Source organism: Talpa europaea, assembly GCF_964194135.1.
Source record: "Talpa europaea genome assembly, chromosome: 7".
NCBI lineage: Eukaryota > Metazoa > Chordata > Mammalia > Eulipotyphla > Talpidae > Talpa > Talpa europaea.
In genome coordinates this window covers 66488172-66508614 of record NC_140074.1, presented here as the reverse complement: position 1 = coordinate 66508614, position 20443 = coordinate 66488172, and the positions used below count along the sequence as shown (strand labels likewise).

Here is a 20443-nt window from a genome sequence, read left to right as displayed (position 1 = left end):
GCCATCATTTGTTATGACAGCAAACAGAACAGTATCCATGGAGCCAGTGATACATTGAGTTAGGATCATCATTGTAGGAAATCCTGCTGGTTGCATGAGGGTAGACAAATTAGAGGGATGAGACTGGTACCGAGAATGTAGTTAGCCTGCTGTTGCTGTTGTCCCTGGGTGAGGGGATAGTGGCTTAAACAAAAAAGACAGCTGTCAGGCTGTGTACTTCCCAGACCTGGGAATCAGGGGAGGGGAGGATGGGGCCTCAAATTCACTATATTGATCCCTATAACTTAGTGCTACAGAGCTTGGTAGAGGAGACAGACATGCAGAGAACAAACAGACCTCGCTGAGCCTCGTGATCTGGAGATCAGAGCCAAAGTCCGTGTAATGGATGTAGAAGGACATTGCTTTCAAAGAAGGGGCTCAGTGAGGGCTTCCAGGAGGAAGGACACCACGTCTGTTTGCCTTCCCCAAGAGGGCTCAGAGAAGTGTGCAAATAATCAGACGCATCCCCTGCTTGACAGGTGTCTGCAGTTCAAAGCAAACATCTAGCAGGTGAAGTGGTCATTATAATAGCTTTCAAGAACATGCAAGTGACAGCAGCTCTGGGTTGGACATGGAGAATATACCTAGTTCTGGTCTTGCCAACAAATTAAATAAACAATCCAGGAACCTTAAAATGAGTTGCTCCTCTGCCTTGCCTCTGTCCTGGCTCATCTGTCCCGTAAGCCTTGTTGAGATAAGAGTGACCCTATTGCATGGGGCAGGGATAGCCCGTGAAGCCACATGGCATGTGTGAGCTTTGAGACAGCCCAGAGAGTAGGGGGCGTGAGCTGCATTCTGCTAAGGAAGAGATGATGGCCCTGAGCCTCTGTCTGTAGGTGGGGAGCATGCGAGGAATGCAGGGATTTTGTTCCAGATGTGGCCATCTTCCCACTGGCTTCACACATAGACATGGAGCTGCAGCTGGCAGAGGCAGAAAGGAGGCCAGGGATGTCTTCAATGGGTCAAGCATACTGGTCTCCTTTCCAGTCATGGTCAATGAACATGGGGTTGCCCAGAAGTCTCTGACATTAGCCATGAGGGAATCTGGGGGAGATGGGCACCTGGAGCCCACCCCTGGGCTCCTTGTTCCGCTCCCCTACAGGACAACTGACGACAGAGGCCAGCCCGTTCTACTTCCTGAGTCCAGGTGACATCTGTGCCTTTCCTCCATGGGCAGCTACACAGCTTCTCCATTGTATGCAGGTGGCTTGTTGAAGAAGCTTATAACTGCCCTCCCTCCCTCCTGCCTCTGCCTCCAGTCCACCCTCCACCCTGTGTCCAGATACACTTCTCCAGCTCCTGTCAAATAGTATCATTCTCCTGCTGAAAATGCTGCAATGGCTTCCTTGTCCTCAACACAGATTCCTAAGGTCTGAAGCCCACCTGCCCCTCTCTAGGCCATCGCTGCTATTTACTCTTCTCTCTCTCTCTCTCTCTCTCTCTCTCTCTCTCTCTCTCTCTCTCTCTCTCTGTCACACACACACACACACACACACACACACACACACACACACACCCCTTTGGACTCCTGCACATGCTATTCTTTCTACCTAAACCCCACCCCACCTCCCTTCCCTGCTTTCTCCCTGAACAACCCACCTAATCTGTCAAGACTCACCTCCTCCAGGAAGCCTTCCTGATTTCCCCAGTCTGCATTAAGTGCCTCTCCACTGTTCTCTCCACTGCCCTCCCCCAAACTCCCCTATGAACTTTAGACTTTGTTGCTCTAACCAGTAACCACCTCTTGACAGGGTTCAAATATGTTTTCACTACAGTCGGTTATTCAAATACACTGTAGTCTTCATTTCCTGCAGTTGATAAAGTCTTTCCCTCAAGTTTCCATTCCGCTGATGGCCAAAAGGTATTTCAGCTTGCTGATTAAGGATACAACTGTTCAATCCATTCAGAGTTGAGCTCCCCATAAGCAGCCCCGGTTGCCCCTTGTCTCCCTCCACTTGGTCTCAGGGTCTGGGGGCAGGGGCTCATGGGAGAAGGACCTTAGTACTGACATGGTCTGCTGGGTCCTTGCTGTGGTCACACGTGACTTCTTGTTTGAGCTCAGCTTCGGTCCCTTCACTGGCATCCACTATATGGATAGTCTCAGAGAGGTTTTGGAGAAAAGCAACATGTTGGAATTTATTGCCAAAATTCAAGGCCATGGAGTCCCTGTATTCCAAGCCCCCTTGTTCTAATCTCAGGCCTCCTTACCCATCTCTGCCTCCATGGGAGCAGGGACGCTATGCCAGGAAGTCTCATCGGCTTTGTTCCCTCTGTCCTGTGGGTGCATGACTTGGGGGGTTCACTTCAGGCCTCCTGTTGCCTTCTCATTGAAGCTCCCATTGGCTTATTGAATTAAGGGGCTCACAAATTCCCAGACTGTTCCCCAATCTAGGGAAGCAAACCCCATTGTTACTGCTCTCCTGGTTGCTATCTTAGGCATTTGTTGCACCACCTTCATAATTGAGGGGAGAGGCTTTGTGGGAGGGGCTGACTTCTAAAAAGTCAGAGAGGGGGTCCTTGAGACTCAGGTGTGGACTCTTGGCTTCCTGGGTGTCTCTCCACAGCAATCCCTCCCAGGCCAAGGGGCAGAAAGAAGGGTTTGTCCTTTCTTTTCCTTTTTGGTGGGGACCTCCTTGAGATCCTAGTCTGCAGTATCTGTGCATTAAAACAAGACTCTGTGATCTGAGTCGGCCAGGCTGGCTTTGATATACAAGGGAACCCTCACTCCCTGCCCAGGCTGGCTTTGGAAACTATTGTCTCACTCCAGACACTACAAGTTACCTTTGTGAAGCAAAGTCGAGCTGTGACCTGCTCTGTGTTCTAGATGGTATCTGTGCTTCCACCAAAGGGACAGTGTTCTTTGATTTAGCAGGTGGGGTGCCACAGATATATGATTGATGGCGAATGAAAAGTGCTTCATTTTAGCATTCGATAAACCATGATTTACCTCACGTGCATCTGCACACAGAGTCTCTGTCATAGCTCTGAGCAAGCTGAGAATGGAGTCGGTTTTATCATTGTTTTCTCAATGCCTGGCACAAAATAGCAGAGATTTGCCACTTGCGACACATGGGTGGAACTTGAGGTGATTATGCTGAGCCTAATATGTCAGAAGGAAAAAGACAATGATCGTTTGGTTTCTCTCTTATGTGGAATATAAATAACCAAAGCTAATGAACTAACAAATCACAACAAAAACAACTCCTAGACTCTGAAAAATTGAGTGGTTAGCAGAAGGGAGAAGCGTGGGGGAAGTGTTGTGGGCAGCAGCCCAATGTGGGAATGGACCACAGCTTTGGTGGTGGGTGGGGTGAGGCTCATCCACACATGCACAGCGAAGATATGCCCCCCAAATTTACAGAGTATTGTAATACTATGGCAAATCAATAATATTTTATTAAATTGAAACAGGAGCCACTTAGCCATGCTGGGATGCTCACATATATAGGAGGTATACATATATGTTATTATTAAACTTCCCTCTGTTTTTATTTCCTAAAGCAAAAAATTTAAAGAACATTAACTGATAGAACTTACCCAAACAAAATAGTACAGATCTGTTGAATGAATGAATGAAGGGTTGGATGAAAGTCTGACAGAATCTGGGAGCCTGAGGACTTAGTGGACTTAGTGAAGACCCATCATTAGGAAGCACGAGAACAGAAGTTCTACTTGTTCCCCAAGAAAGACAGAGCTTGAGCGCAGACCAGGACAATCCCCCACTTCAGTCTCCACACCCCCAGACCCTCCAGACCCCAGAACCCACAGAATGGCTATACAATCTAGCCCAATCTCTTGATTGGGGGTTCATAGAAACAAATATTTTGCTCCAGCCCCCACCCCCTTCCAGTTCCAGATGTGAGGAGTGTCTCCTCCAAACCACAGAGCCAGGCAGTGACAGTCAAGATGAAAAGAGGTTTCTTTCAGCATCTTGATCACAGAGGAAGCCATATCTCAGCCCCAGGACCCTTTCTCACTGGGCAGAGACAATTGGTTTAGTTGGAGGGGAGGGAACAGGCTCCATTTAAACCAGAAAGATGTCCTTATTGCCATTGGGGGTTGGTGCTGCACTTTTGGAGGCTCTGGGCAGCCTAGGGAGAGCTGGGGCGAATGGCCCCCTCCCAAACAATAGCGCTCAGCCTTCCCTCCACTAGGAAAAGGCCACAGACAGTGCTAGCTGGCCCTGGGGTGATTTACTTCCCTGAAATACCTCAATTTAAATGCTAATTTCCCCAGAACTGAGGGGTGATCGGCTCATGCATACTGGTGACTGTGTATTAATGTATCCAAAACACTCACACATATTCTTAAATGGGGGCAGGAGGGAGTGACGACCTGGGAGGGGTGGGGGAGAGTAGCAGGGGAGACCAGCTCCCTTGCTTGTCATACTTGTCAGCATGGCTGACCACAGCGAAGCTAGACAAGAACAGCTTGGGTGATGGGAAAGCCCCAGAGGCCTTGTGTCCCTGAGAGGTCATACAGAGTGGCCTGGAGGGCACAGATGCTTGCCCCTGGCCGCTGTCTTAGATTGAGCAGCAGTTTAGGATGCTTGTACCATGAGCAGGCACTGCACTGGGCATTTGAGGCTCTCCAAAGATGCAGGATCTCATGTGGGACTCAGGAAAGGACCTAGATTATGCATGCTATTCTTTCTGCCTAAACCCCACCACCACCTTCCTTTCCTGCTCTTTCCCTGGGCAACCTCCGGATCACTTAGAGCTAAACACATTACCCGCATTTTACAGATGACGTTCCCAAGGCTCATAAAATGCAAGTGACTTCCCCAAGGTCACACAGTCAGAATTCGGACCCATGTCTGCATCACGCCTTCTGAGCTCATGCCCTTTCCTCCATCAGATCCCAAGGCCCCTTCTGGAATCCATTCACAAACATGATGCCTGAGAGAAAAAGGATAGGAAAGATTTATTCCAACTGGGGAAAACTGAAGTGGTTCCCTAGAGGAGGTGGTGTTTTAACTGGGCATTTTGCTTCCAGCTGGCATGTCTCACCCCACTCCATCCCCTGTACCCCCACCCTTATACGAGTGCACAGGCAGGCTTGCATACTCCCCAAGTGGGGGAGGTGTGTCTGATTAGCCAGACTTAGGGAGATCTTTCCCTCTGGTGCCCATGAGCTCAGTGGTCCCTGGTGCCAGTCTAAGCTCCACAGAAGCCAGGATGCCCACACACTTAGTAAGTTAGAGGAAGAACAAAGAGTTTGAAAGCTTCTTGTGCAAGATCTGCAAGTTTTGACTCATGCACCCCAAATCCTTTGAGTCCATAAACGTGCTGCAACCTTGTGCCAAGACATCAAGAGGTGCAGGTCCTACACATGTTACTTTTGTCTTGGGTGTCCTTTTTCTTTTGAACAAACACTGTTCAAGCAGTGTTTGTTGAGCATCTACTTAATAAGCAGCCTGCACTGTGCTGGGCCCTGGGGGACAGCAGTGGTTGGTGCGGGCATGGTGTCAGCCCCAGGGAGCTTGCTGTGTAGTGGACAAGGAAGGTGTCAGACATGAGACACCTGTGGTTAGGATCTGTGAAGCTCTTCTTGGAAGAAAATGGATCTTCTTGTCCTCAGAATAAAGCCCACATTCCCTTCTTACCTAGAAGATTCCTAGGATCTGATGCCCACTTGCCCCTCTCCAGCCCATCGTTGCTATTTACTCAATGTGTGTTCCCCTCCTCCTCTTCCCCCCACCTCTCTCTCTCTCTCTCTCTCTCTCTCTCTCACACACACACACACACACACACACCCTTTGGACCTTACACATGCTATTCTTTCTGCCTAATTCCCACCCCCACTTCCCTTCCCTGTTCTCTCCCTGAACAATCCTCCCAATCTGTCAAGACTCACTTCCTCCAGGAAGCCTTCCTGAACTCCCCAGTCTTATGTTAAGGGCCTCCCAGCTCTCCTCCTTTGGTCTCTATACCTCCCCCTTAAACTTTATCTTCTAACTATAACCATCTCTTTACACAGTACAGTGTGCAAACATATTTTCTATGCCAAGAACAAGAAGCTAAGAGAGAGTATAACGGGATAGCTGATCCTGGGAATTTTTCTCACAAGCAATGAAATAATGTTCGGTTAGAATGATTAAGTAGAAGTTTACCAGGTGCAGGAGGCACAAGAACTTTCCAGAAAGAGGGCAAATTCCAAAGGCATCCTTTGTAGGAAGGGGTGTGCCCTGTAAGAGAAACTTGAGGATACTCAGTGCAACTGGAGTATTGGAGGTCAGAGGGCAGTGACTCAATAAACAAGGCAAAAGGCTAGAGAGTGAAGCTTCCAGTGCTTTCACCTCATGTCTCCATGAAGGGGGCCTCCTGATTTTCCACCTCTGTCTCATTGATATGTAGAACAGTCCCTGAAATGTGGGAGGCCCAAGACATGAATAGAAGGAATGTGACCTCTCACTCCCAGGGAACCCATGAAGCCCTGGGGATCTATACAAAATGTGATGAGTCATGCCTGTATAGCATCAGCAGAGATTGAACTCTCTTCAGAGATGTTTGTCTAAAGAAATGTCTATCACTACATTGTCCTGTCTCTACTCAAAATAACATTCATTTATGCACATGTGCACACACACACACACACACGTGCACAGACAGCCACATCTGTGGACACAAAACACACCTCACTCTGCTTGGTGTCAGTTTATCCCTGAGCCCAGAGCTTGGCTTAGAGGGTTTCACTGAATGTGCTCTCTGGGTGCCAGCCTGAGTGAGGAGCCCGGTGGTGACAATGTGACAGTGTGATCCTGGCACACCTGTTTCCTGGGTGGAGCTGGGTGGGAAACATTCCTCCTCTTCTGGGAGTATCCATTTCTTCATCTACAAGTGGGAATAATCATAGCTGTTGTCTCTAGAGCTCCCATACAGTGAGAATCAATCAATCTCTCAATCTCTCTCTCTCTCTCTCTCTCTCTCTCTCTCTCTCTCTCTCTCTCTCTCACACACACACACACACACACACACACACACACACACATTTTGTCACACTACCTAGAACATAATGGATGATCAGCAGATATGACCAATCAATAAATATTGGTCATCCTTCTTCCTATCTTCCTAGTGATTGTCCATGCACACACACACACACACACACACACACACACACGCACACACACACTTTAAGAATCTGAATTCCGTTTCTGACCATCTGCATTTAAGCTGCACCCCGCCAGCCTCCCTTGTAGGTCACCTTTCCAGGTGGGTGGATTTTGAAGCTGCTGTCTAGACAGAGTTCCTGCTGAGGTTCTGGGGGGTGGGGGCCGGGAACTTTTCCAGCAGCTGCCTTCACATCCCACTTCTGCCTCCAGAAAAAGCTGATGGATGCAAAGGACCCGGGCGCCCTCTGCTGGCAGAGGCCCTGCAGGACTCGTGGCCATTGCCCAGGCCCCAGGGCTGTCCTTGGTGTGTGCAGTTGCTGTCTTGTCATCATCGCTGCTTCGCCCTCGTCCTGGCCTCTTTCCTTCCCTCCCTCCCAGCCTCCCACACTGGTGTGTGAACTCATTCCCTCCCTCTCTCTCCCTCTTTACACTTCTCCCTCCTTCTTATGTGTATCTGTAGGATCTACCCTGCTTCCTGGAAGCTCAGGGACGGACCTCCCTCCAAGAAGGCTGTCATGTGCCAGGTCCTGCACCCTCCTGGGGTCACCCTCTGTTCTGGCTCCCATGGCCACTTTGGGGTCATATTTACTCAGCGGCAAATCCAGTATGACTAGAAGGCAGAGTGTTTGGAGGAGACAGGCAAGGGGGCAGAGTAGGTGGCTCTGTCCCCTCCTCTGAGATTATAGTCACATCTCAGAGAAGATAAGAATGGTGACCCTGGAGGATAAAGTGCAGAAAGATAAACTTGCCTTCGGACCCCTGTTCCTGAGTGCACTGGGCATTAAGTCCAGGGACATCATTTCATGTCCAAAGCTCCCATTTCCGTTGCTCTGAGAATGAGAGTGGCATCTCATGACAATTAGTGAGGCCATGCGGAGAACACAGCATGGAGGGAGCAGCCGAGTCATAATGAGTCACAGCCTCAGCTGCTGTCTGCCTGGACTCAGTGCCCCCATGGGTGCTATGGCTTCTAGCTCTGGCAGCCTGTGTACAGCAGTGACGAGGACTTCGGGTCCTGGGGCCAGGTGCCTGGGTCTGCACTTCTAGCCACCTTCCTCCAGAAGTTACATCGCTGCTTTGTGCTTCAGCTTTGCCTGCTCTCCATGGGGGTCCAGAGGGCATTTAAAAATGCCCTACTTCACAGAGCCAAGTGAAGACTCATGTAAGCGACTTGCAACAGTGCCTGGTGCATTGTGGGGCCCCCCCAAAAGGCCACAATCATCCTATCATTGTTGTGAGGTCATTGGAGCAGTTTGCATAGATTTAACGATCCTCTTTTAACATATGAGAAAGTTGCAGGATGAGAGCTTTGCTCCGTGTCTCGCAGATAAGATGCTTGCGAGCAGAATAGTAGCCCAGTCTTGATGACCTGCCGGTCTTGTCTTCTGCAACCCAGAAATCAAGTGCGTGGGCTCTGCTGACCCAGAAGCACCCAGCCCTCCAGGAATTCCTCATAGCCGACCGAGTCCCTCTGACTGTTCTGGTGGCTAATTTGTTATCTCCTTATATGAAGGACAAGGAGAGAATCCAATCTATCCCTCAATTCTTAGCTCCCAGCTCCTTGCTACCCCCCACTGGCACCCAGCCCCCCCCCCATTGTGTGCTCAGTGCATTTTAGTTGAATGACTAGGATAAGGACAACATCCCTCCACCCCTTGTATTTCTGAGGAAAGATCAGAAACCCCAGAGGCCACAGTCCAAGGGGGCACTTGGCCCCTTATGCCCCATTCACGCTACCTAGATGCGCTTCCATGGCTGTTGCACACACCCAGGCCTGCAGACAGAGGCAAGGTGACCCAGTGACTCCTGGTTGCTTTTAAACGACCTGCAATGCAGTTTCAAAGGCTTAGCTTTGTTTTCTTATATTCTTGTTTTCCTCTTTCTGCTTGTGATGTCAAGGTTGCCCATGCAGGTGGCAAAGGCAGTGAGAAACACCTCTTCCCTCATTCTTCTCCTTCCCCTCCTGCTCCCTCTCCTCTGTCTCTCCAGATTGGAATTAGTGTCTCTAACTCTGAGGATCTCAGACTACAAAAAAACAGATTTTAATACAGAAATGCCCTGGGTGCCGTCTAGGCCCAGTGACTATCATGGTCCCCGTTTGCATACCCCTGGGGACAAGAGGCTCACTCCCTCTCAGCAGGCTGTTCCTTTTGGGTGCAGGTCTGTGTCTAGAAGCGAGAAAGCTGTAAGCACTCTCACCCCCCACCCTTCTTAAGACTAGGATTCAGCCCCTGAGGTGACCTTTCTGGCCAGCTTCTGTTACCTGGGATGATGCTGCAGAGAAGGGACAGAGACACCCTAAGAATTCAGGGCAAGAGGGGGCACTGGCCTGGGAATTGGTGACCTGGATTTGAATCTAACCCAATGGTGGTCAGGGAACCAGAAGCTCCTTCTCCAGGCTCCAGCTCCCTGTCTATAAAAGCTGCCGTGTGATTCCACAGCTAACCCTGCCCACTCTCTCTCCAGCACTTCTCTGCTCCCTCACATTCCGGCTCACCATCATCAGTGCTTGTGCAAAGGGACGTTTGGCAGCCCACTGTCCAATTTTTAGGGCCTCACCCTTGGTGTTTCAAGCTCTTGACAGCTTTCTCCCACTAAGTGTTTATGATGACCCTGAGGTCTCACTGTCTACACAAGGAAACCGAGGTGCTGAGACCAGGAGCAGGCTCAGGGTCAGGCAGTTAGTGAGTGTGGCCCAGATTTAAGCCCGGTCTCCCAGATGCTCAAGTGTCCTCAGCAGCACAGTCTCAGAGCTGGGATTCGGGGAACCAGAGGCGTGGAAGCCAGAGCACCCCCACCCACCCACCCATGAGTCTTCCTCCTGCCCACAAGCTTCCTGCCCTGCTCTCCTGGCCCTGGGCAGCCACCACTTCCTCAACCTGGCAGTGTCTCTGCTCCTCTCCACAGGGAGAACAACTTCATCAAGGACTTTCCTCAGCTGGCCGACGGGTTGCTGGTGATCCCGCTGCCGGTGGAGGAGCAGTGCCGGGGGGTCCTCTCCGAACCCCTCCCGGACCTCCAGCTGCTCACTGGTAAGACACACCTGCCGACCTTCCCTAGCCTCTGAGCACCTCAGTACTTGGCACAACAAGCTCCGGTGGGTGAGGGACGGGATGCACAAGGGATCTGCTATGTCTTGGGCTGCTGTAGGGCTCCTGTGCAGAACCAGGGCCTTCCCGGAGACAGCCGGGCTCCTGGCAGACACCAGTTCCTCTAACTCAGCAAAGCCACATCTAACGTTAGCTATAGTCACTGCCAGACCTAAGATCCCAGAGCTCATTCACCCCACGTAGCTGAGACTCTCAGTCCTTCCACCAACATCTCCCCATTTGCCTGTCCCCAGCCATTCTCCTCTCTGCTTTTATGAAGTCAACTTTTTTGGATTCCACATCATGCAGTCCCTGTCTCTGTGCCTGGCTGTTTATACTAGGTTCATTTTTAAATCACTCTAAGGAACAATCCCTGGACCCCCCACCTCCCCTGCCAGGAAACCCTCTCACTTTAAAGCACTTCAGTTTTACAGCTTGTTTTGAATGTGGGTACAGAGCCATCCTGTGGGGTAGGTATTTTTTCCCACTTTATAAATGAGGACTCTAGGCTCAGAGAAGCAGACAGATGAGCCCAAAGTCACACAGCAAATCTGCTGGGACTAGAACAGCTGCAATGGCTCCAGATCTTCTGCCCTTGTCACTCTACCCTGCAGCCCTTCCCCTGCCCCCCAAGAAAAAGTGAATCCTGCTCCCTTCCTGTGAAGCCACCTTATACAGTCTGTCCCGAGGCTTCGTGCTTTCTGCCCTACCCCAAGTTGCCCTTCTGTGCCTCCTCGTCTTTTCCCGGTCCCTCTCCTACCCTTACTCTAGGGGCTCTCCTAGGATGGAAGGGACCTGGCTCTGCCTTTGTGATTCAGTCACCCTGCCTGGCGTGTCTTGCTGAGAGGGAAGGAGCCCTCGGGAAACACCAGCAACATGATGGACTCTGGCTTCCATGCTCTGTGGGCACAGACCTCGAGCTCGTCCTCTAAGCACTGAGGGTCTTTTCTGTGAAATGGCCCTGGGAGAGGGAAGGTCCCACAGAATCTGGGGTCTGGGAGCCAGGCACCTGTAAGGGTGTCATCATTCCCTTTTAAACTTATTAGAGAAGAGTCTTAACTTGTGCAAGGCCCCACGGCCAGTGTAGAGTCAAGTCAGGATATAAGCCCCAGCCCCCATCACTGTCCTACACCCCACTGCTGACCTGTCCAGCTTCAAAGCAGGACCCAGATCAAATGAAATCATGGTTGTGAAAATACTTTCTAAAATGTGTCTCCAAGCTGTATCTAAATCCCTTTTTATTTTTTTATAAGAGCATAGAATTTTTTTTTTAATTTTATTTATTTATTTTTTTTTATTTTTTTTTTTAGAGGCATGTTTTTCTTTATTTGTTTGCTTGTTTGTTTGTTTTGTTTACACATGCACTGGGTACAGTCAGAAGCGCAGGAGGGTGAGAGAATTCACCAGAGCCAGAGCGGGGAGCAGAGCAGGCAGAAGGACCGAAGTACACTGCTAAGGGGAGCAGCGGGCGGCAGGAGAGGTCTGCGCGCCATGTGGGACCCTCCTCCGGTGGCCGGGGAGCAGCCGGGGATTGAACCGGCGCCGCAGAGGCCGCGGGCAGCTTCGCAACCCAGCGCTCTACCGCTGCGCCACCGGGGAGGCCCCAGAGCATAGAATTTTGAATTTGCATGGAATATAAAGGGCATCCTTTATAGTGTTCCTCACTGATGAGAAAATCAGGTCTGCAGTGTCCCTACGGAGTGACTGGCCCTCTTGAATACCCCCAATGATGGGGAGATCACCACCTCCTGGAGCAGGTGCTGCCATGGCCCAAGGGAAGGTCTGTCTGTGCTGGAGGGGACCTGGCTCTGTCACAGATTCTTGTGTGACCTTGGAAGTTTCCCTCTGTTTCTCAAAAATGGGCTGTAACAGTTATTTTTCAGAATTGTGGTGAGAATTAGAGATAGTAGATATAAAATTCTTGGTGCTGTATGGTTCATTCTTAGAGATATAAATGGTTAGTATTATTTGTTTGGATTCAGGGATCTTTGGGAGCACCCTACTAAAGGGATAGTTACCTTTTCAAGAATTAAAAACAGAATTCAGTTACCAGAAAAAATGCCTCCCCATTTCCAGAACATCATTCCACCCTAATCCCTGGGTGGGAATCTAGGGTAGCCAGGTAAGGTGGGGGTCAAGGGTAGAGTGAGGGCCAGGGCTGTGTTTATAATCAAATGTGGGAAGAAGTGAGTGAGTGAGCCAGTAAATTAATGTTCATCAAGAACCTACTGTGTAGCAGGCTCTGTTGTAGACTCCACAGGAGTCGGAATAACATAAACCATGGCCCTTGACCGCTAGGAGCTGGCATGTCACTAGAGGATCTCAGGTTTCAGGCAGAAAGGCAGAAAGGACTTGGGGTAGAGGGGAGTGAGAGCTGGAATGGTGACCACTTATGGGGTGGGGGGGGCAGGGATGGGTAAAAGGCAGAGAAAGTAGTTTTAGGAAGGACTTGACAGTCAGAGAAGTACGCCCCCCCCCCACCCCTTTAGACCCCAGGCCACATCAATGAGCTGCTTCAGCAGCCTTTAGTGACCGTTCTGTCTCCTTTCCTTGGGAATGGGCTTGCCTGCCCATATCCCCTCCAAGCCTGCTCTGAGTTAGGACAGGCCCTGATGGGGAAGCGAGGAGACCTGGACCCTGGTGTCCAGTCCTCTGGTCTGATTTTTTTCTTTGTCCTGACTCCCCATGACTCTCCTTGATCCCCCCACGGGCCCCTCTCCCCAGGCCTCTGCAGAGGAAGAGCAGGATGGGCAGAGCTGATAAACAGAGAGCACATATTTATAACAAAACAGCTTCGCTCCAGTGGGCCTATCTTTGGGGATCATGAATATTTTACTTTAAAATGAAAACCTCTAAAAAATTACATTATTCCTGAAAAGGCTAAGGAGGGGGAGAAAAAAGTTGACAGTAATGGACAACTTTAATACTGCAGTAATGTCCAGGAAGAAATCATTTGTTCCAATGAGATTCTCATTTTAATCTTGGTATCAAATATCTCTTTAAGTGCCTCCTCACCAGGGGACAAGAGAAAAGGAGAGAAAATGCGCCTGCCATTTGCAGAGGACACATAACAACAGGAATAATAACTGCTGATGTGACTAGCATTTCCTCTTCATGTATTTTCCCCCTGATTATAAAAAGGAGAGTTTGCAGAGCCTTGAGTAGAAAATCTAGAAAATGGAGATAAACAGAAATCAGAAAATAAGAATCTTTTGTGCACCCACATCCGGAGTTAACCCCTTGCTAGCCTTTTGTCTCACGGTCAGTCTTTGTTGTCATTTTATCGAAAACTGCGTTTCACAAAGTGCTTTCTGTGGAACACGAGGCTCTGTGGACTGTTTGTACAGACAGGGTTCCTTGGTCAAAGCCTTTTGAGAAATGCTGCCCATTTTCTGCATGGAGCTTACTTACCATTGCCTCTGAATCTATTTGAGGTGCTGAGATCATCTGGGGCCTTTGAGAAACCTTGCTTACCTTTGTTTAGCCAGTGTCTATCCATCCATCTCGACATGGGAAATGCATGTGCACTGTCTTCAACATGCTGCAGATGGACATCCTGTTTCCATGTTAGGAAACAGTGGGGAAGCCAGTGTCAGGGTGCAGATAATTAATGAGTCCGGCTCTGTGGGGTCTCCGTGGTCCCTGTGAAGCAGCCATCGGCCGCAGGTGGGGGATGGGCCCTGCTGGGCTGTCCCCGTCCATGTCTGTCTGTGTGCACAGCCATTCCACGTGGCCCCAGGGCTGCCACTTCCAGCACCTTATTTGAATGTTTCAATGTGCCCATGGGATGGGGCGGCACAGGTGGCCACTGTATAAGATGGGTAAACGGAGACACCACAAGAGAGGACTCGTGTCCCCTGTCAGGTTGCCAATGGGCTCACCTAGGACCATAAACCAATACTTGTTTATAGGCTATAAGGGAGCTGCAACTGGAGGGGGCAGAGAGGAAAAGTAGGGTGAGGCCAGGACACACCTGGGAGTGAGTCTCCATGGAGGAGGGACTGGTACCCAGAGCCTAGGGCTGCAGGGTGGGGGGGCAGTGAGAGGTCTCTGAATGTTGGGCTCACGTGACCATCTTGTTCCCCCAGGAGACATCAGGTACGATGAGGCTATGGGCTACCCCATGGTGCAACAGTGGCGGGTCCGCAGCAACCTCTACCGTGTGAAGCTCAGCACCATCACCCTCTCGGCAGGTGAGTGCCCCTGCCTGGGCAGCCAGGGGACAGGATTCAGCACCTGTGCCGAAGGATTCAGGCTGTGCCAGGGCCTGTGCTGCACAGGGGATGGGCCATGACTCCCTGCCTCCCAGGATCCCACAGGGAGGGCAGATGGACAAGCGGAAAGACATTGCAGCAAAGGCAATGCAATGATGGGTCAGTGGTAGCACAGAACAGGTTCCACCCTGGGGAGTCAGAGAGGCTTCCTGGAGGAAGAGGTACCTGAACAGGGAGTAGGAAATGAATGGGTGATGGGGATAAAGGATAATCTAAGTCATGTTTTTGTTCTGAAAGCATTTCAGCTGGTAACTAGTAAGTTCTTCCCATGCCCTGATTCCTGGTCATTTCTGGTTGATTTATTTTCCTACCAACATTAACACATAAACAGCCCCCCAATACACACACACACACACTCTACCCACAGGAGCCCTGCACGCTGGTGGAGGTGCTCAGAATGGGGCCTGTTCTTTCCTATTTTCCCATCTCCTATATTCCTGCATTCTCTATAACTGATGGAGAATCGGCACATTATGGATGTTCATGTTTGATGAAGGAATAAAATCAAAAGAAAAGAGGACTGCAGAGGGAGAAATGAGTGAAGGTGGGCCTGGCCTAGGTTTTCTCCCTCGACTCTAACTCCTAACACTGCCACTGGGTTTTTGTCTGAGTGTCTCTTAATGATCCACATCTTCTTTCTTATCTTTTCTTTTTTCAACGTGGCTCTGTTCATGAGCAATGTGGCGCTCTTTTCCCTGGGAACTGGAGACCTTCAGCCTCTGGGCAGTACACATAGTAATTATGGCTGACATTGGCCAAGCACTTTATCATGTTTTATATCTTATGACTTACATCAGTCCTGTGAACAAAGCATTATTTATCCCATTTTTTTTTTCACATAAGAAAATGGAGGGTCAGAGAGGTTAAGTAACTTGGCCAATGTCACACAGCTAGTAAGCAGTGATTTGATTGCTGTTTTGTCTGTCTGGGTAAAGAGCTACCGGGCAGCTTTCTGGTGGTGTTATTTATTACTTAACAGAAACCATCTCATCATTAACACTGCTGTATTAATTACCCAGTTCTGTCAACTAACAGTGTGATGGGGAGGGGTTTCCTTAATCAAGCACCCATTCTTTCAGCCCCGTTTCTGTTTTCTCCACCACCCACACCTTTATACCAGACTTGTGAATAATACCGTGATGTTCCTAACACCACTACAAAGGTTTATCTGCTTTAATTAATCAATAATGCTGCTCCTGAAACCCCCCTTACAAATCAACCATTGGCAAACTGGAGCTGATTTTAATGTGGAGATGAGCTGGATTTTTGCATTTTACTTTGATGAGGCGTGAAACTGCTTATCCATTTATAAAAAATATTTTGTATGGATGTCACGGTTTACAACACTGTATATGATTTAGAGTTACAAGCACCTCTCCGAATGCATGTCACCACACCACATGTAGTGGTGTAGTGGGCCCCAAAAAGGCCCATAATCCTCCATCATGGTCATTGAGCCACCTCGGCCCCCCTAACAATTGTTCCCTACCCCCACCTTCCCACTGGTAGCCTCAACTCTAGTCAGATTTCTCTGGTTTTGTTTTTTTCTGTTTCACTTAGCATAATCCCCTTCAGTTCCATCCATGTTGTTGTAAATGGCAAAAACTCATCTTTTTGATTGCTAAGTAGTATTCCATTGTATAAAGATACCATATCTTCTTTATCCATTCATCTGTTCTCAGGTACTTAGGTTGTTTCCATAACTTGGCTATTGTAAATAGTGCTGCCATGAACACTATTCTGACAGTAGTGGTGGGGGGTATGTCCAGTGTGTCCTGGGAACTGTGATTTAAAGTTACAAGTACCGGGCCTCCCCGGTGGCGCAGCGGTTGAGCGCTGGGTTGCGAAGCTGCCCGCGGTCTCTGCGACACAGGTTCTATCCCCGGCTGCTCCCCGGCCACCGGAGGAGGGTCCCACATGGCGCGCAGAACTCTCCTGCCGCCCGCTGCTCCCCTCAGCAGTGTACTTCGGTCCTTCTGCCTGCTCTGCTCCCCACTCTGCCTCTGGTGAATTCTCTCACCCTCCCGCGCTTCTGACTGTACCCAGTGCATGTATAAACAAAACAAAACAAATAAATAAATAAATAAAACATGCCTCTATAAAAAAAAAAATAAATAAAGTTACAAGTACCTCTTCAAACGCACATCACTACACCACGTGTAGTGGTGGGGTGGGGGTCCAGAAGGATGCATGTGCAGACCCAGGGACAAATGGGACAGAGCTGTTGCTGTTGTTGTAGGTGCAGAGAGGGGGTGCCCTTGTCAGAAGAGGCTGAAGGCAGGGAGGGGAGACATTTGGGGCCCCAAAGTTGGGCTATGTCTTAAGGGAGGAAGTGGGGGGGCATTTCAGGTGAACAATGGAGTGTCTGTGTTGAGAGTGTTAGGGGAGGGCAGGGATGTAAATGGAGAGAGAACACTGGAAACCTCCTGATTGTGACTTTCAGGTCCCGAAGGTCTAGGCGGCTGAGCTTCCTCTCCGGTCCATCCCCCCTCACTCAGAGTGTCTTGTGTGTCCCCCAGAGAGAGCAGCTCCTTGCCTGTAAGGGAGGGAATACCAAGCACATTTGGACAAGTGCGGCCACCTGGCTGACACTAGGGTGAGGCATAAGGCAACAGATCCAGGCTGAAAGAGCCCCCTGCGGCTCATTTACCAGCCTCTCAAGCCTGACCCCCCCCCTCCACCTGCTCTTCCTCCGTCCAGGCTTCACCAACGTCCTGAAGATCCTGACCAAGGAGAGCAGTCGGGAAGAGCTGCTGTCCTTCATCCAGCACTACGGCTCCCACTATATCGCCGAGGCCCTCTACGGCTCTGAACTCACCTGCATCATCCACTTCCCCAGCAAGAAGGTCCAGCAGCAGCTGTGGCTCCAGTATCAGAAAGGTAAGCCTGGAGTGCTTACTGGAGGCAGCAGCCAGGTGGAGTGTGCAGGTAAGGTGTCTGGGAGAAAACTGAAATCCCTGGAATCTGACTCCTGACTCTGCCACGTATATGTTGTGTGACCTAACGCAGGTCTCTGCCCCTCTCTGGGCTTTAATTTCATCACAGAGTGAGGGGACCATATAATTATTTCTTGGTATTCTCTCATGCATTTTCTAAGCCCCCAAGGTCATGTTCTGGAGGCTTTTGAAACAATAGGCTCAGGGAGCATGTCTCCTGGATACCGTTTATCTCCAGGCTTCTTGGAAAAGCCCCAGATGCTGAAGATCAGTCCCCACCACTCCCCTGGGGAAAGTCAGTCCCTTCCCACCTCGCTTTTTCCTTCTGTGAAATGGGCACACAACTAGCTCTCCTTGCCTCCGCCCACATCAAAGGGAATGTGGTTCATGTTACAGCATTTTGAGAAGTTAGAAATAGGTCGGTATGCATTGTGTATTGTCATAGATCCCTGTATCCCTGTTCCCATTTCACAGATGAGCAAATGAGTCTCAAGATGCCAAGTCACATACCCATAGACACACAGCTAATAAGAGCAGGGTGAAGGTGACTTCCCATTATCATTATTATTATTATCTATTAATTTAAAAAGAAAAGGCTCTTGATGGATGGAAGAGTGGGGAGTCATGCCAGTAATGTGCTTGCACCTTTGGTTCAGGCATCCTCCCTCTAAGAACCAAATCACAGGAGCACAGAGCATGGGAGCCAGAGGAGACTGCAGCTCACTGGCTCAGTGGGGAAACTGAGGCCCAGAGGAGAGGAAGAAGCTTCTTGGGGACACGCTGCCTCCCTGGGCAGGACCATGACAGAGTGGGGCACTGCACACCCTGCCCAGCTTTTCTCATGTTGTCTCCCATCTCTGACTGCATAAAGCCCCAATGCACCTGCTTTTCCCATTTCCAGAATCCTTCTTTGTGTCCTGGGCAGGGAGGGAGGGGCCTGCACCCCTACATGGTCATACCACTCCCTGCCACCAGTGTGGGACAGAAGGAAGTTTAGAGGTGCAGGGGACATAACTGAGTTGTCCGGGAATAGCTCCGTTTTATGGCTGTGACAATGACGGTCTTTAAGGAAGTGCATTAAATCAATAGCAGCCTCGTTGCATTGCCCTATAAATAACATGACACATCATTAAGCAGGGCAATAAGCTTGAGGACTCTGAAGTAATACAATTAGGTTATGTTTATAAAAACCTTCACTCACAGTGGCCACTGAGCTAATTTGCCTCACTCTGCTTTTGGGGGACACCACTCTCGTTCTATCCTATCCCCTCTCCATCGTTGGCTGCTTCCAGGCTTTGGGCTTTTCCATTCCAGAAAATCCCTTTCCTTGTCCATAAGATGCATGGAATCTGTTACAAGTGGGAAGGAATAAGCTGCCAGAGCAGCTGGGGGAGGAGAGAGGTGGGCTTAAAACCTGGTGCGCCGCAGACTGGCTGGGTGGCTCTCGCAAAGGTGCTCTCCTTTCTCCCATCATCCGTGCTCGCTCCCAGTAAGAACCTAGGGAGACACTGAGGTGTCTAGGGAGACACTTTCTCTATCACTCTTCCTTTTCTCTCCATCAGCTGTGACCATTTAGCAGGTACATCAAACACTATAGTCTTAGTCTTTGAAGTTTGCTGGTGACATCTGGGTGTAGGAGGATGAGAAGCGGGCAGTTTTCTCCAGGAGAACTGAGAGCACTCTGGACTCAGAGATAGTTTGAGGCCCTTTTCTCCCCAGCTATCATCTATGGTCATTGACATCTTCTAAACAAGGACCCACTGGGGACCACGTTGGGATGAGCCTGTGTTTGGAGGTTGATCACACTGGGGGCACAGCTGGGAGGGAGAGGATGAACAGGGAGAGGATGAAGTGGGAAAGGCAGGACGCAAGGGCCTGATGCCTCTCCCCACATCCCTGCCAGCTCTTTTGGGCAAAGTGACTTCTAAGTTTCAGTCTCCTCCTGTGTTAAATGAGGCATAGTAATCCCCTCGTGTGCCTTTTAGGATGAAACGAGATAATACATTCTGACCTACAGAAGGGCCGTGACAAACAGTGGCTTAAAATAAAGCAAAAGTTTTGGGCATAGGCTGATGATTCTAGAACTGTCCCGGTTCTTGCTAATATGCAACCTTAGTCCTCATTTCTCCCTGGGGGTTATGGTGTCATGAGAAAAGGACAGTCCCAGCAACCCAGAGAGTGAGGGCGAGAGGGGCTCCAGGAGCCTTCGCAATCTATGTACAGCCACAGCCAGTGGCTTCTCCTTGGCTGCAAGTGTCCAGGTTGGAGGAAGAGGTTGGGGAGATGACACCATGGACATCTTCCCAGCCCTTTATACTCTATAGGCAGCCTGTCTTGGAAGCAAAGAGGCAAAAGTATCCACCTCTCTTCTTAAGAAGGAAAACCTAAAGCTTAAAAAGAAGAGGGACTTGTCAAGGCCCCACAGTCCGTTAGGAAATGAGACGGTGTTTGAAGTCCCTCCGGAGCCCAGTGCTTCCTGCGTTTTGCCCAGATCTTGTGTCCCGGACATGAGAAGCAAGCCTTCCAGCCCTTCCAGGTCCACTGATGCTAGAGCACTGGTCATTGTTATGATCAGGGCACCCTCAGAAAGCTGGGGATGGGAGGAATGGGGGAGGGGAGGGTGCATGTCCCTGATTAAAATATCTCCCAGGAGAGGTTCATTTTATTCTCGTTCCCCAAAGTGTTTCTTCATGTGCATTCCAGGGGGGGGAAAGAAAGCTGTATTTATCCTTCATTATTTCTTTAGTTCACTGAACTAAGTTCTCCGAAGTTCCTCCTCTGGGCAGAGCTTGTGGTCAGCACTGAGGACCCAGAGTGGACAGTGGGAGCTGTCTACACCCTGTCCTTTGCCAGCCTGTCTCAGCCTTCCAATGTTGTGTCATTTTGTTATAGACGTTTTAAATCCAGTGATAGGCATTGGGCAGGGGCAGGCAGCTGGCACATAGTGGGAACCCAGTCGCCCTCATGTGATGGCCCATTGCTTTCACTTAA

At 49.9% G+C, this 20443-nt stretch overlaps 1 protein-coding gene across 4 annotated transcripts in view; it reads left to right on the top strand.

The window, feature by feature from the left end:
* The window catches only part of ASTN2 (astrotactin 2), a gene marked incomplete at both ends in the record, with an annotated part of 818546 nt that overhangs the window by 572375 nt on the left and 225728 nt on the right, over positions 1–20443 (top strand). For all 4 annotated transcript variants that reach the window (XM_084237291.1, XM_084237290.1, XM_084237288.1 and 1 more), the window contains 3 exons: positions 10061–10185; positions 14331–14435; positions 17217–17396. In XM_084237291.1, the coding sequence (XP_084093417.1) occupies positions 10061–10185; positions 14331–14435; positions 17217–17396 (410 nt within the window). The remainder of the gene's footprint in view (positions 1–10060; positions 10186–14330; positions 14436–17216; positions 17397–20443) is intronic.